At 42.5% G+C, this 12,242-nt stretch overlaps 1 protein-coding gene across 18 annotated transcripts in view; it reads left to right on the top strand.

Moving 5' to 3' along the window:
- The window catches only part of NCOA6 (nuclear receptor coactivator 6), a 119,393-nt gene that overhangs the window by 84,112 nt on the left and 23,039 nt on the right, over positions 1-12,242 (top strand). For 11 of the 18 annotated variants that reach the window (XM_077951487.1, XM_077951486.1, XM_077951485.1 and 8 more), the window contains 3 exons: positions 868-989; positions 4,769-7,750; positions 11,340-11,408. In XM_077951487.1, the coding sequence (XP_077807613.1) occupies positions 868-989; positions 4,769-7,750; positions 11,340-11,408 (3,173 nt within the window). Of the gene's footprint in view, positions 1-867; positions 990-4,768; positions 7,751-11,339; positions 11,439-12,242 lie in introns of all 18 variants that reach the window. The other 7 variants (XM_077951494.1, XM_077951493.1, XM_077951492.1 and 4 more) reach the window with 3 other exon arrangements.

The following is a 12,242-nucleotide window of genomic DNA, read 5'->3' as shown; positions in this document are numbered from 1 at the left end:
TAAAGATCTGCTTCAGGTTCTAAATTTCCATGTGCTAGGGGGCTTTTAAAATGGATTTTGGTGGCTTATGAAACTGTACACAGTAGAGTGAGACAAAACACTACCTAAAAGTGGGTGAACAAAATCAGGGCAAAGGGAAACTAAAGATAGAAAAGAAAAGTACAATTAGTACTGAGATTACAAACAAAATGAGGCCCATGATCTGTCTTGTTCTTTGAGAATGTGGATGTTAGTAGCTACATTTTCTTCATTTTTTTCTTCCCCACTGAAAATTTTAAGCTACACCCAGGTAAAAGTGAAGGCATCTCAAAGCCAATAGAGATGTCTGCACATTCTGCAGCAAAATTTTTGTTATGGTGGTCTCAATCTTTATTTGTTCTCTGAACACCATTTCCATCAGCCAACCTATACACCCTTTTGCAAGGTGTTATGAATTGAGCCCCCACTGTTATATCCACAAAAAAGAAACAATCAGACCCTGTAGTTGAATTTGATCGCTACATTGGAGATAGTGTGGTTTCACAGGAATAATATCTTATAACATTGATAGCCCTATGATCAAGTCTTAAAAACATCTAAGGAATGGGTGGTTACATGAAAATTATTGCATCAGGAATTTGTGGAAAGCATTTTGAGTAAATACAGTGCTGTTAAATTAAGTGGATTTTAACATTTAATGAAATTGCCAGATTATTTTTATGCCAATATTTAATGTTTTATCCACACTAGAGAGAGATGAATAATGGTAATACAAACATTTTAGTTCTTCAGAAATAGAGGAAGGGTTAAGCTAGTTTTGTGTATTTTCTATGCAACTTATTCTAAAATATGTTACTTTTTTTTTTTTTTTTTTTTTTTTTTTTTTAGCACCCCAGATACTCGCCCAGCTGGTCTGGAAGAGGCTGATCAGCCACCATTGCCTGGAGAACAAGGAATTAACTTGGATAACTCAGGCCCTAAACTGCCAGAATTTTCAAACCGGCCACCAGGTGATAAAATGTTAGCTAGATTATACACTTATCACATGTGCATGTGGCATTACAAGGCTTCATTGTCTTCGAGGAAACAATAGTATTTTATCTGCTAACTAGTCTACTTCAGTGATTTAATGTGTCTCGCCTTGGTATTGAGTAAAAATTTCAGATATAACTTTTGAAGGCACATACACACATTCTATTCAAATTTGTCTTTGTTATTTTAAGTCCTCATAAAATCGGACTGAAATGGGGTTGGGCACGATGGCTCATCCACCTGTAATCCCAGCACGTTGGGAGGCCAAGGTGAGCAGATTGCTTGAGCCCAAGTGTTCAAGACCAGCCTGGGCAACATGGTGAAACTTTGTCTCTACAAAAATTTTTTTTAAATTAGCCGGGTATGGTGACACACACCTACAGTCCCAACTACTCAGGAGGCTGAGGTGGGAGTATCACCTGAGCCCAGGAAATTGAAGTTGCAGTGAGCCATGATCATGCCACTGCACTCCAGCCTGGGCTACAGGGGTGAGACCCTGTCTCAAAAAAAAAAAAAAAACCCTGAAATGTGAAGTGCCTCTTTATTCTTGTCAATGTCAAGGTTCTAGTTGGCATCAGAACAGGATAAGATTAAATGGAGAGATGATTTCACTCTAATCCTGCTTACCTGCCTTTCCTGCAGCGTTTCTTCCTGGGGCTTTTTCAAAGCAGGGAACTACCAGGGTTTAAAACAAGGTGATCTTTTTTATAGAAGTTTCATTATTGAGTCTTTAAAATATAAAAAAGATATAAAGAAAAGAGACACCCATTTTTCTGCCACGTAGGTTAATAATTTATAATAAATAGGACCAATATTGGAAGTCCCCTTTGTTGTACCCTCTCTGATTATAAAATAATACTATCCTTTAAATGTTGAAAAATTATGTCAACAATGGAAAAGCTCCTAAAACTAATTCATTCAAACATGGATATTATAGAACCAAAGCCAGCTGCCACAATATCTCTAAACCTAGTTATCTTGGCCTGAGCAATGACTTGTAACTTTATTCCCCTATGACACGGTTGAGAATGCACAACCCTTCACACTTAGGCTACTCTCTCCTGTATGTACAGAGGGTATGTTTTGTTTCTTCCTCACTAGTTATTTCAGCTCCTTTTTGGCATGAAAATGAGAGTGACATTATTTTAGGAATAAACTTTAATCTACCCCTGATTTATGTATTTTAAAAGTGAATCCAAACAAAAAGCTAAATCCATCATTATATCAATATTTTGTGTTATTTATTACAAATTGTTTGGGCATATCACACTTCCCATCAGTGAGATGCAGCGGCATAGCTGAGACTGGGTGGTCATCAGTCTTTGGGGAATATGTCCAGAAGGCATTGAGAACAGGAACATGCCTTCTTGCCTCAGACACATCTGAGGCAACTCTTCTATATTATATGAATCCCAGGGTGTCTTTGTATACATTTATTGCCTTCTTTCTGCAAACTGGGGACCTGCAGGCTGAATTTGGCCTATAATGGGTTTGAGTTGCTATGCAGTGTCTTAAACAAAAGTCTGAATTTAAATGCCTTTAAAGAGGGCATCTGCTCTGCAGTTTGGCATTGTTGACAGGACTCTTGCTATCTTATACCAGTCCACTTCTATTCTCTACTACCTGCCTGACCCCTAAAGGCATAGGAGTTTGCATTCCCTGAGTAATAAATTTGGTTTGTGATTGTGTTATGGGCACTGTGTGTGTCCTGGCTTTCCCTCTTCACCATTCTGTCACATCAACCCCAATCTGTCTTATCATTAGTGCCTTTTGGACTGCTGCCTCCAGCTTCTAGACTCTGTAGCAGCCATGCCCTTAACTGTTACCTTTGAGAGGCTGCTGTATTGTCTATGCTGTCCTCTTTGGTATTTACTGTCTGGTGGGCTGATTTTAAAGATAAAAGGCATCCATGTCATAGCCCTGACATCAACAGGCTTTTGCAGAAATTATGATTTTCTTAATGTGGGAACCCCAGACTGAATGTGAAAAATAGGAACCTGCTATATTTGACTATATAGTCTAAAGGACAATTGAACCATAGAAATGCCATCTGTTATTGGCTTTATAAAGGTCAAGAAGGTACTCGGGCCTAAAATAAAAAAGGATTTTTAAAAAAATCTTCAAAACTGGATTCTACACATTGTATTTGTTGATACCATGGAAATCTTTGGCCAGAAGACATTAATTAGCTATTGAGTACTGAGTCTGACCCACAAAATTTGGTAGCTGCTCTATGAAAATGTTGAGTCAGCATTTCTTTTGACCGCCAGAGCCAATTGCTCTTATTCCTACACCTTCTTAAAACCTCCCCAATGTACTCTTCATGCAACAATGGAATAAATCTAGTTTGTGGAACTGGAATTGTATCCCACATGTGCACAGCTGTATGCCCACTTTTTCCCACAGAACTACCGTTATTCTTGGTTTGCGTATCTTTTTTTTTTTTTTTTGAAATGGAATTTTGCTCTTGTTGCCCAGGCTGGAGTGCAGTGGCGCAATCTTGGCTCACCACAACCTCTGCCTCCCGGGTTCAAGCGATTCTCCTGCCTCAGCCTCCCAAGTAGCTGGGATTACAGGCATGCGCTACTATGCCCAGCTAATTTTGTATTTTTAGTAGAGACGGGGTTTCACCATGTTGGTCAGGCTGGTCTCAAACTCCTAACCTCAGGTGATCTGCCCGCCTCGGCCTCCCAAAGTGCTGGGATTACAGGCATGAGCCACCGCGCCTGGCCAGTTTGTGTAACTTTTTATCTTTTCTGATTGTAAGGTTTTGGTTCTAAAATGCCAAGTAAAATCTTCACAAAAAAGAGAATAATTTGAGATGTTGCCCTCTGCATATCTAGAAGACATTGTCCTTCAGGGTTCTTTTTCCAGAATTATTTTTTATTCCTGAGGGCTATGCTTCCGCCTTCCTTATTCTCCAACTGTGGATTCATGGAAAATATTTCTCCAAATAGAGATTTGCATGTAAGAAAGTTAAGTGCAAATTAATATCCATAAAAACTTCAGTGCCCTAATTTTATTTTCAATGTGTATATCAGCTTCCATTAACTCCTACTGTTTATTAAACTGATTTACATCTGAAGGGCAATTTTAATTCAGTTGGTTTCCCCCAAAGGATTAATCCTGAAGGATGCGGCATAGTGTATGGAGCCAATGAATTGGAATAATTTTAAATTTCTCTTTCTTAAGGAACTGAATTCTAGAATTTTATATTTTACTTCTGTTGAAAGAATAAAAAGGCTGTCTTCAATGCTGTTATTTTCAATAAAACCACATCTTTAAAAAAATTATTCCTATGCTAACAGAAGAAGTGAATCCTAAATGCTTTACTTCATTCACAAGTACATTGAAATATTGATTATGACTACATGAGATCTGAATCTTGGGTAGACAGGCACTTGCTGTTGATGGAGTTTTTCTCATTTCATCTGAATGTTTGGCTGGTATAGACACAGCCATTTTCAGTGCATAGCACAGAAAATCAGGCTCTTAGTACAGTCATGGCTCATTCAGACCCTACACACCAAGGAGCTCCAGGTTTTTTGATGCTTTGCTTTTTGCTTCCTTAAGCACTGTGCCCCTTTTGCTTATGTCAAGTAATGAGGGGCTGCCCCCTGCCCCAGGAGTGGGCATGCCTGAGCTGTTTGTGCATAGTCTGTGCCACCTAGATGAGTATTGCTTGGCTATACTCTAAAGGTAGCAACATTTTCTTGCTGAAAAATCTAACTTCCCTGATTTGGGGGGCTTGTTTTAGGTTATCCTTCTCAACCAGTTGAACAGAGGCCACTTCAGCAGATGCCTCCTCAACTCATGCAGCATGTGGCACCCCCACCACAGCCACCACAGCAGCAGCCACAGCCACAACTGCCTCAGCAGCAGCAGCCACCACCTCCCAGTCAGCCACAGTCTCAGCAGCAGCAGCAGCAGCAGCAGCAACAAATGATGATGATGCTCATGATGCAGCAGGATCCCAAATCAGTTAGGCTTCCAGTCTCTCAAAGTGTCCATCCTCCAAGGGCCCCCCTGAACCCCGACTCCCAGAGAATGCCCATGCAACAGAGTGGCAGTGTGCCTGTCATGGTCAGTCTGCAAGGACCTGCCTCCGTGCCACCATCACCTGATAAACAAAGAATGCCAATGCCTGTGAATACTCCTTTGGGAAGCAATTCAAGGAAAATGGTCTATCAGGAGAGCCCGCAGAATCCTTCCAGCTCGCCACTGGCGGAGATGGCCTCGCTCCCTGAAGCAAGTGGCAGTGAAGCACCATCTGTCCCAGGAGGCCCAAACAACATGCCTTCACATGTAGTACTTCCCCAGAATCAGTTAATGATGACAGGGCCAAAACCTGGACCATCGCCCCTTTCAGCAACTCAAGGTGCAACTCCCCAGCAACCCCCTGTAAATTCTCTGCCCAGCTCTCATGGCCACCACTTTCCAAATGTGGCCGCGCCAACCCAGACATCTAGGCCCAAAACACCAAACAGAGCCAGCCCCAGACCCTATTATCCTCAGACACCCAACAACCGCCCTCCCAGCACAGAACCTTCAGAAATCAGTCTGTCACCAGAAAGACTCAATGCTTCCATAGCAGGACTCTTCCCTCCACAGATTAATATTCCTTTACCTCCTAGGCCAAATTTAAACAGGGGCTTTGATCAACAAGGCCTAAATCCAACAACTTTGAAGGCCATCGGGCAAGCACCTTCAAATCTTACCATGAATCCTTCCAATTTTGCTGCCCCACAAACTCACAAATTAGATTCTGTGGTAGTGAATTCTGGAAAGCAGTCTAATTCTGGAGCAACAAAACGGGCAAGTCCAAGCAACAGTCGCAGGTCTAGTCCTGGGGCCAGTAGGAAAACCACTCCAAGCCCCGGGAGGCAAAATTCAAAAGCCCCTAAACTTACTCTGGCCTCTCAGACAAATGCAGCCCTGTTGCAGAATGTGGAGTTGCCGAGAAATGTATTGGTCAGTCCCGCTCCTCTGGCCAATCCCCCTGTACCTGGGAGCTTTCCTAACAACAGTGGGCTGAATCCTCAGAATCCTACTGTGTCTGTGGCTGCAGTTGGGGGTGTTGTTGAGGATAACAAGGAGAGCTTGAATGTGCCTCAGGACAGTGATTGCCAGAATTCCCAGGGTAGGAAGGAACAGGTAAACATTGAACTAAAAGCAGTCCCTGCCCAAGAAGTTAAAATGGTTGTCCCTGAAGATCAATCCAAAAAGGATGGGCAGCCTTCGGATCCTAACAAACTTCCCAGTGTCGAAGAGAACAAAAATTTGGTGTCTCCTGCTATGAGGGAAGCACCAACATCGTTAAGTCAACTTCTTGACAACTCTGGAGCTCCCAATGTGACAATTAAACCCCCTGGGCTTACAGATCTGGAAGTAACACCTCCAGTAGTTTCTGGGGAGGACCTCAAAAAAGCATCTGTCATTCCCACACTGCAGGATCTGTCTTCTTCTAAAGAACCCTCTAATTCCCTAAACTTACCTCACAGTAATGAGCCGTGTTCAACCCTTGGGCATCCCGAATTGAGTGAGGTCAGTTCTAACGTTGCACCAAGCATCCCTCCAGTAATGTCAAGACCTGTTAGCTCTTCCTCCATTTCCACTCCTTTGCCCCCAAATCAAATAACTGTATTTGTCACTTCCAATCCCATCACAACTTCAGCTAATACATCAGCAGCTTTGCCAACTCACTTGCAGTCTGCATTGATGTCAACAGTTGTCACAATGCCCAATGTGGGTAGCAAGGTTATGGTTTCTGAGGGACAGTCAGCTGCTCAGTCTAATGCCCGGCCTCAGTTCATTACACCTGTCTTTATCAATTCATCCTCAATAATTCAGGTTATGAAAGGATCACAGCCAAGCACAATTCCTGCAGCCCCACTGACAACCAACTCTGGCCTGATGCCGCCCTCTGTTGCAGTTGTTGGCCCTTTACACATACCTCAGAACATAAAGTTTTCTTCTGCTCCTGTACCGCCTAATGCTCCCTCCAGTAGTCCTGCTCCAAACATCCAGACAGGTCGACCTTTGGTCCTTAGCTCACGAGCCACCCCTGTTCAGCTTCCTTCCCCTCCTTGTACGTCTTCTCCAGTAGTCCCTCCTCATCCCCCTGTCCAGCAAGTGAAAGAATTGAATCCAGATGAGGCTAGCCCTCAGGTGAACACCTCAGCAGATCAGAACACTCTTCCCTCTTCACAGTCAACCACAATGGTTTCTCCCCTTTTGACCAATAGTCCAGGGTCCTCTGTCAACCGGCGAAGCCCAGTCTCGTCTAGTAAGGGCAAAGGAAAAGTGGACAAAATTGGCCAAATTTTGTTGACCAAGGCGTGTAAGAAAGTTACAGGCTCTCTTGAGAAAGGGGAAGAACAATATGGTGCAGATGGAGAGACTGAAGGCCAAGGGCTAGACACCACAGCTCCGGGGCTCGTGGGAACAGAGCAGTTACCCACAGAGCTGGACAGTAAAACCCCAACGCCCCCAGCACCCACTCTGCTAAAAATGACCTCTAGCCCCGTGGGCCCGGGCACTGCCTCAGCAGGACCCAGCTTACCTGGCGGTGCTCTCCCCACCAGTGTACGCTCGATAGTAACCACTCTGGTACCCTCCGAGCTCATCTCTGCCGTAACGACCACAAAAAGCAATCATGGTGGCATAGCATCTGAGCCACTTGCGGGTGGCCTAGTGGAGGAGAAGGTGGGATCCCATCCAGAACTTCTACCCAGCATAGGTATGTACTTGGGGCTTCATCATCTCTTTGTGTCAGTTTTTTGATGACCTAATCCCACAAGAGAAAGCATGACTCGTTTTTTACTTGGAGGAGAGTGGGCTAAATGGAAGTAGTTTTATTTATTGAAAGTACGTTGGAAAATATGCTTTTAAATCCCATGTTAAGTTTGCATTCATTAAAGAGAGCTAAGGGCCGGGTGCGGTGGCTCATGCCTGTAATCCCAACACTTTGGGAGGCCGAGGCGGGCGGATCACTTGAGGTCAGGAGTTCAAGACCAGCCTGGCCAACATGGTGAAACTCCATCTCTACTAAAAATACAAAAATTAGCCAGGCATGATGGCACACACCTGTAATCTCAGCTACTCAGGAGGCTGAGGCAGGAGAATCGCTTGAACCTGGGAGCAGAGGTTGCAGTGAGCCGAGATCACGCCACTGTACTCCAGCCTGGGCAACAGAGCGAGACTCTGTCTCAAAAAAAAACAAAGAGAGCTAAGGCTCTCAAAACAAAGAGCTCCTGAAATAATGACACCTTTCATTTATATAAAAGTTTTTCAATTTACAAGGAAGCATTTTTACATATGTTGTCTTGCATCATCTTTATACCAACCATATCAGATATTCTTAATCCCATTGTATGGGTGAGAAGACTGAAGCTCAAAGAAGTTCAGTGTTTGTTCAGAGTCTATACTGTGAACCTCCCATTTAACACTGTACCTTACGTGTGAACAGCAGCTTCTGCAGATTCTCTTTACCAGGGTGAAGATTTGCTCATGACTTTCAGAACAATGGGTCCTCATTCTCATTGTACTCTATCTCAGGAACCATTCTTTTTTTGTCTGGGCTACTCTAGAGGAGAGCTAGAAGAAAACTGGGTTTCATGATAGTGGACACGGCAGAAACAAAGTGGTCAAGAGCCTGTAGGCTTGGGTTGGTATTATAACACCAGCATTTACCAGCTCTGTGGACTTGGGCAAGTTACCTGACCACTCCAGACTTTGGTTTCCTCCTTTGTAATATGGAACAATAATAGTTGTAAGAATTCAATAAGGTAGTACATATAACATTCTTAGCACAGAACCTAGCATATAATTATTCAATAAGTGGTAAAAATTGTTATTCCCAGTTTTTTTTTTATGTAATCTCTTTGTTGATTGGTGCATTCCATTTGCGTGTATCTAGTTCAGGCTATTTCCTATGTACTGTTAAAATGGGCTAATGATGGAAGCATAGGTGTCCTTACAACCGCCCCTCCTTCCCTTCTTCCCTTCCCCTACATGATTCTCCTCCTGTGAGGCTTAAGTGAAGAAGCTCTATTTCCTCAGAGTGGAGTCAGTCACACACTGCTAGAGCTGAGAAAGACCTTTGCAATATCCTAGGCCAGCTAATTAAGTGCCTATCTTATTTATGCAGCTAAAATGCTTCGAGTGCCTACCACTGAGTGGTAAGCACCCAGGTGGAGAGGCAGAAAGAACACAAGCTTCAGGGTAAGATCAGAGTTCAAATTCTAGCCCACTGGTTACCAGTTACAGTTGATACATTCCTTAACCTCTCCTAAGCCATGTACTTCACTTGTAAAATGGAGATTGTACATTCTACCTCCCAGAATTTAGGATTCTGAGAGAGGACTCAATGAGAAAGTTTGTCAAGTGGCCAACACACTGCCTCACACCGAGCTCTGGAAAGGTTATTTCCCCTTCTCTCTGCCTCTTGACCTCAGTGTTAGAGATATGGGGGCAGGATAAAGGCCTTCAAGGAGTTTGCTGCTCTTATAGGAGACAGTCTTCACAAGACTGGGTGCTTATTCTATCTTGTTCTAGTTCTGTTGGTGTAGATGAACCTTAATAATTAAAAGGGAACCTGCTGTAAATTAAGTATATCCTTCACTATTAATTAAATATTTCCACTTCTCCTTTCAGGAGACTTTTCCCTCTGGTATCAAGAGAAAAATGATGAAGTAATTAGAAATTTTTTTTATCTGGATCATATATTATACTAGAGAAATATGTGAGCCTTGAGGAGATGAACCACACTTGGAAAAAGTTCTCAATTTTAGTTAAGAATACTCACTTTGCTTATAAGTGATTATTTCTATTCTTTTTCAAGGGACTTCTGTGCTTTTACTTTGAAAATGTGAGAAATTGGCCAGGCGCAGTGGCTTATGCCTATAATCTCAGCATGTTGAGAGGCTGAGGCAGGTGGATCACTTGAGCCCAGGAGTTTGAGACCATCCCGGGCAACAAGGCAAAACCCTATCTCTACAAAAATATATATATATAAATTAGCCGGGCATGGTGGCATGCACCTGTGGTCCCAGCTACTCAGAAGGCTGAGGCGGGAGGATTGCTTGAACCCACGAGGCGGAGGTTGTGGTGAGCCGAGATCCTGCCATTGTGCTACAGCCTGGGCGACAGAGCAAGTCTGTCTCAGAAGAAAAAGAAAAGGAAATTTGAGAAATGAACACTAAAGTTAAAAGTAGAAGTTAAGATACAGTTTTAAGGTTTATCAGATGAGCATCCAAAATAAATTCTTATACATAAATGCCTAATTTACTGCTTTAATAAGCAGGGAGAAAAATATACAAAATTCACAGTTTCCACAAGAGAGTAAAACGTATTGTCGCAGAGTTTATCTAGGATTTTAGACTGAGGTGTCAAGATGTGACTGTGGCATATCCACGCCATAATCTTTACTGTATCTTCCAGGATGGTTCCCTTCTAGAGTGCATTATGTATTTTATTCCATTCCTTAAGGGCCTAAGTTCTCTGTGTCCTTTGAAGCCTGATTCTGATGTTTCTCCCTTTAATGTGCCTCCAGATTTCTCAACCTAGAATTGCTAACCCTTGCTTTGGACTTTTGTAGTATTTTATACTTTGTGACTCCTTCATATGAAATCAGAGTGCACTCAAGTGCACCACATGTATGTATCTTATCTTTAATACTAGACTGAGTTCCTGATGTGCAAGAGGATGTAGTTTGGTCTCTCAGGGTACCTGGCACAGTGTCTTGCCCCTAGTAAGTTCTTCGCAACTATTTGTTAGATAAGTAAATAACATATGAAATTTATTTATTTATTACGTATGAATTGAATGCCTGCTTTATGCCCATCACTTTTGCTGAGTGCTGTAGAAAAGTACAAAACTATGTGACCATTTCCACTCTCATGGAGTATAGTCTTTAGGGAGTAAGACTAGATTTTTTAAATGCTGAGGGGAATGTATAATTGTACCTCTATGGTTTGGGTTGCCTACTAAGGTATGCTTTGGGACTTTTTCGAGTAGTGTTCAGAACCTGACCCCAAGAAGCAGAAAATATGAGTGCTGTGTTCTTATAGCCATCTCCTTCCCTTATTATTATACATACCAAAAGGAAAAGCTTATACCCCTAAATGGTAGTCATTGGTACTGAGTGTTATGGTAATTAATTTTTTTAGTAAGTCTTAAAATGTACTTGTAATTTCGAGGCCAATTTTGAGTACTGCCCTCTAAGAGTATATTGTTTCAGCAGTTACTTAGCCCTTGATTAGGTTAATGCTTTCTTTTTGTTTAGAAAAGAAAGTAAAAGGTCTGTAATTTTTTTTTCCTTGCCTTAGCCCCGTCGCAGAATTTAGTCTCAAAGGAAACTTCAACCACAGCACTGCAGGCCTCTGTTGCCAGACCAGGTAAGGTGTACTTTGGAAAAACATCTTGGAGTGGGATGGGTTACATGTGAAGGAACTACTGCTGTCCTCAGCATCATGTGTTCTTATGCCAGGAAGTAGCTGGAACTATTTTATCTGTTTGTTTCAGAGCAGACTTTGGTTGAGCAGCAGAGCTTGTGCAGTTCTACTTGAGATTATTTTCCCCCTGACCAGCTTGCTCTCTTATGCATTCATAGTGTCAGCTAAGGAACTCAAGAAGGGAATCTCTGTGCCCATTGTCTGCCACCCAGCCATGGGTTTCTGTTGCAGAGTTTTCCCTGTTCTATGACCCTGGCATCCATGGTTGGCAGCTGAATAACTGGCATATGGTGACTTACGGGGCTGGCAAGCATTAATGCACTTTGTAATTTTATTATCATGACAGTAGTGGAGTCTTGTTCATAGAATCTCTGCCACAATGTGGTAGCCATTCCTCCAGGGAGGCAGAGTCATTTCAGTCATCTCTGGGTGGCATTAAGTTTCTCCCTGTGACCGATATATTGTAAATAGCACAAGGGATGATAGTTCTGGAAGTAGGAGCCCATGGTAATCTGACAAATAACTGCTGTGGGATCAGGGTCAGCTCAGAATACATGAGGATGATGGCAGTAACAGCCCTTGGTTTGCCTTTACACACTGGAGGCAGATGAATATCAGATATGGTACAGTTTAGTCTCGCCTGATTCTTTGTCACTGTAGATCACTGAGGAGTTAAAAAAAAAAAAAAAAAAAAAGGTCTGACTGGTTCCCACAGAGGTAAGAATCTATTGAAACTACAATTCACATACTTGACAAAGTAAGAAAAAAAAAATAGTA

This window comes from Macaca mulatta, chromosome 10 (assembly GCF_049350105.2).
Source record: "Macaca mulatta isolate MMU2019108-1 chromosome 10, T2T-MMU8v2.0, whole genome shotgun sequence".
NCBI lineage: Eukaryota > Metazoa > Chordata > Mammalia > Primates > Cercopithecidae > Macaca > Macaca mulatta.
This window is presented reverse-complemented; position numbering and strand designations above follow the sequence as displayed.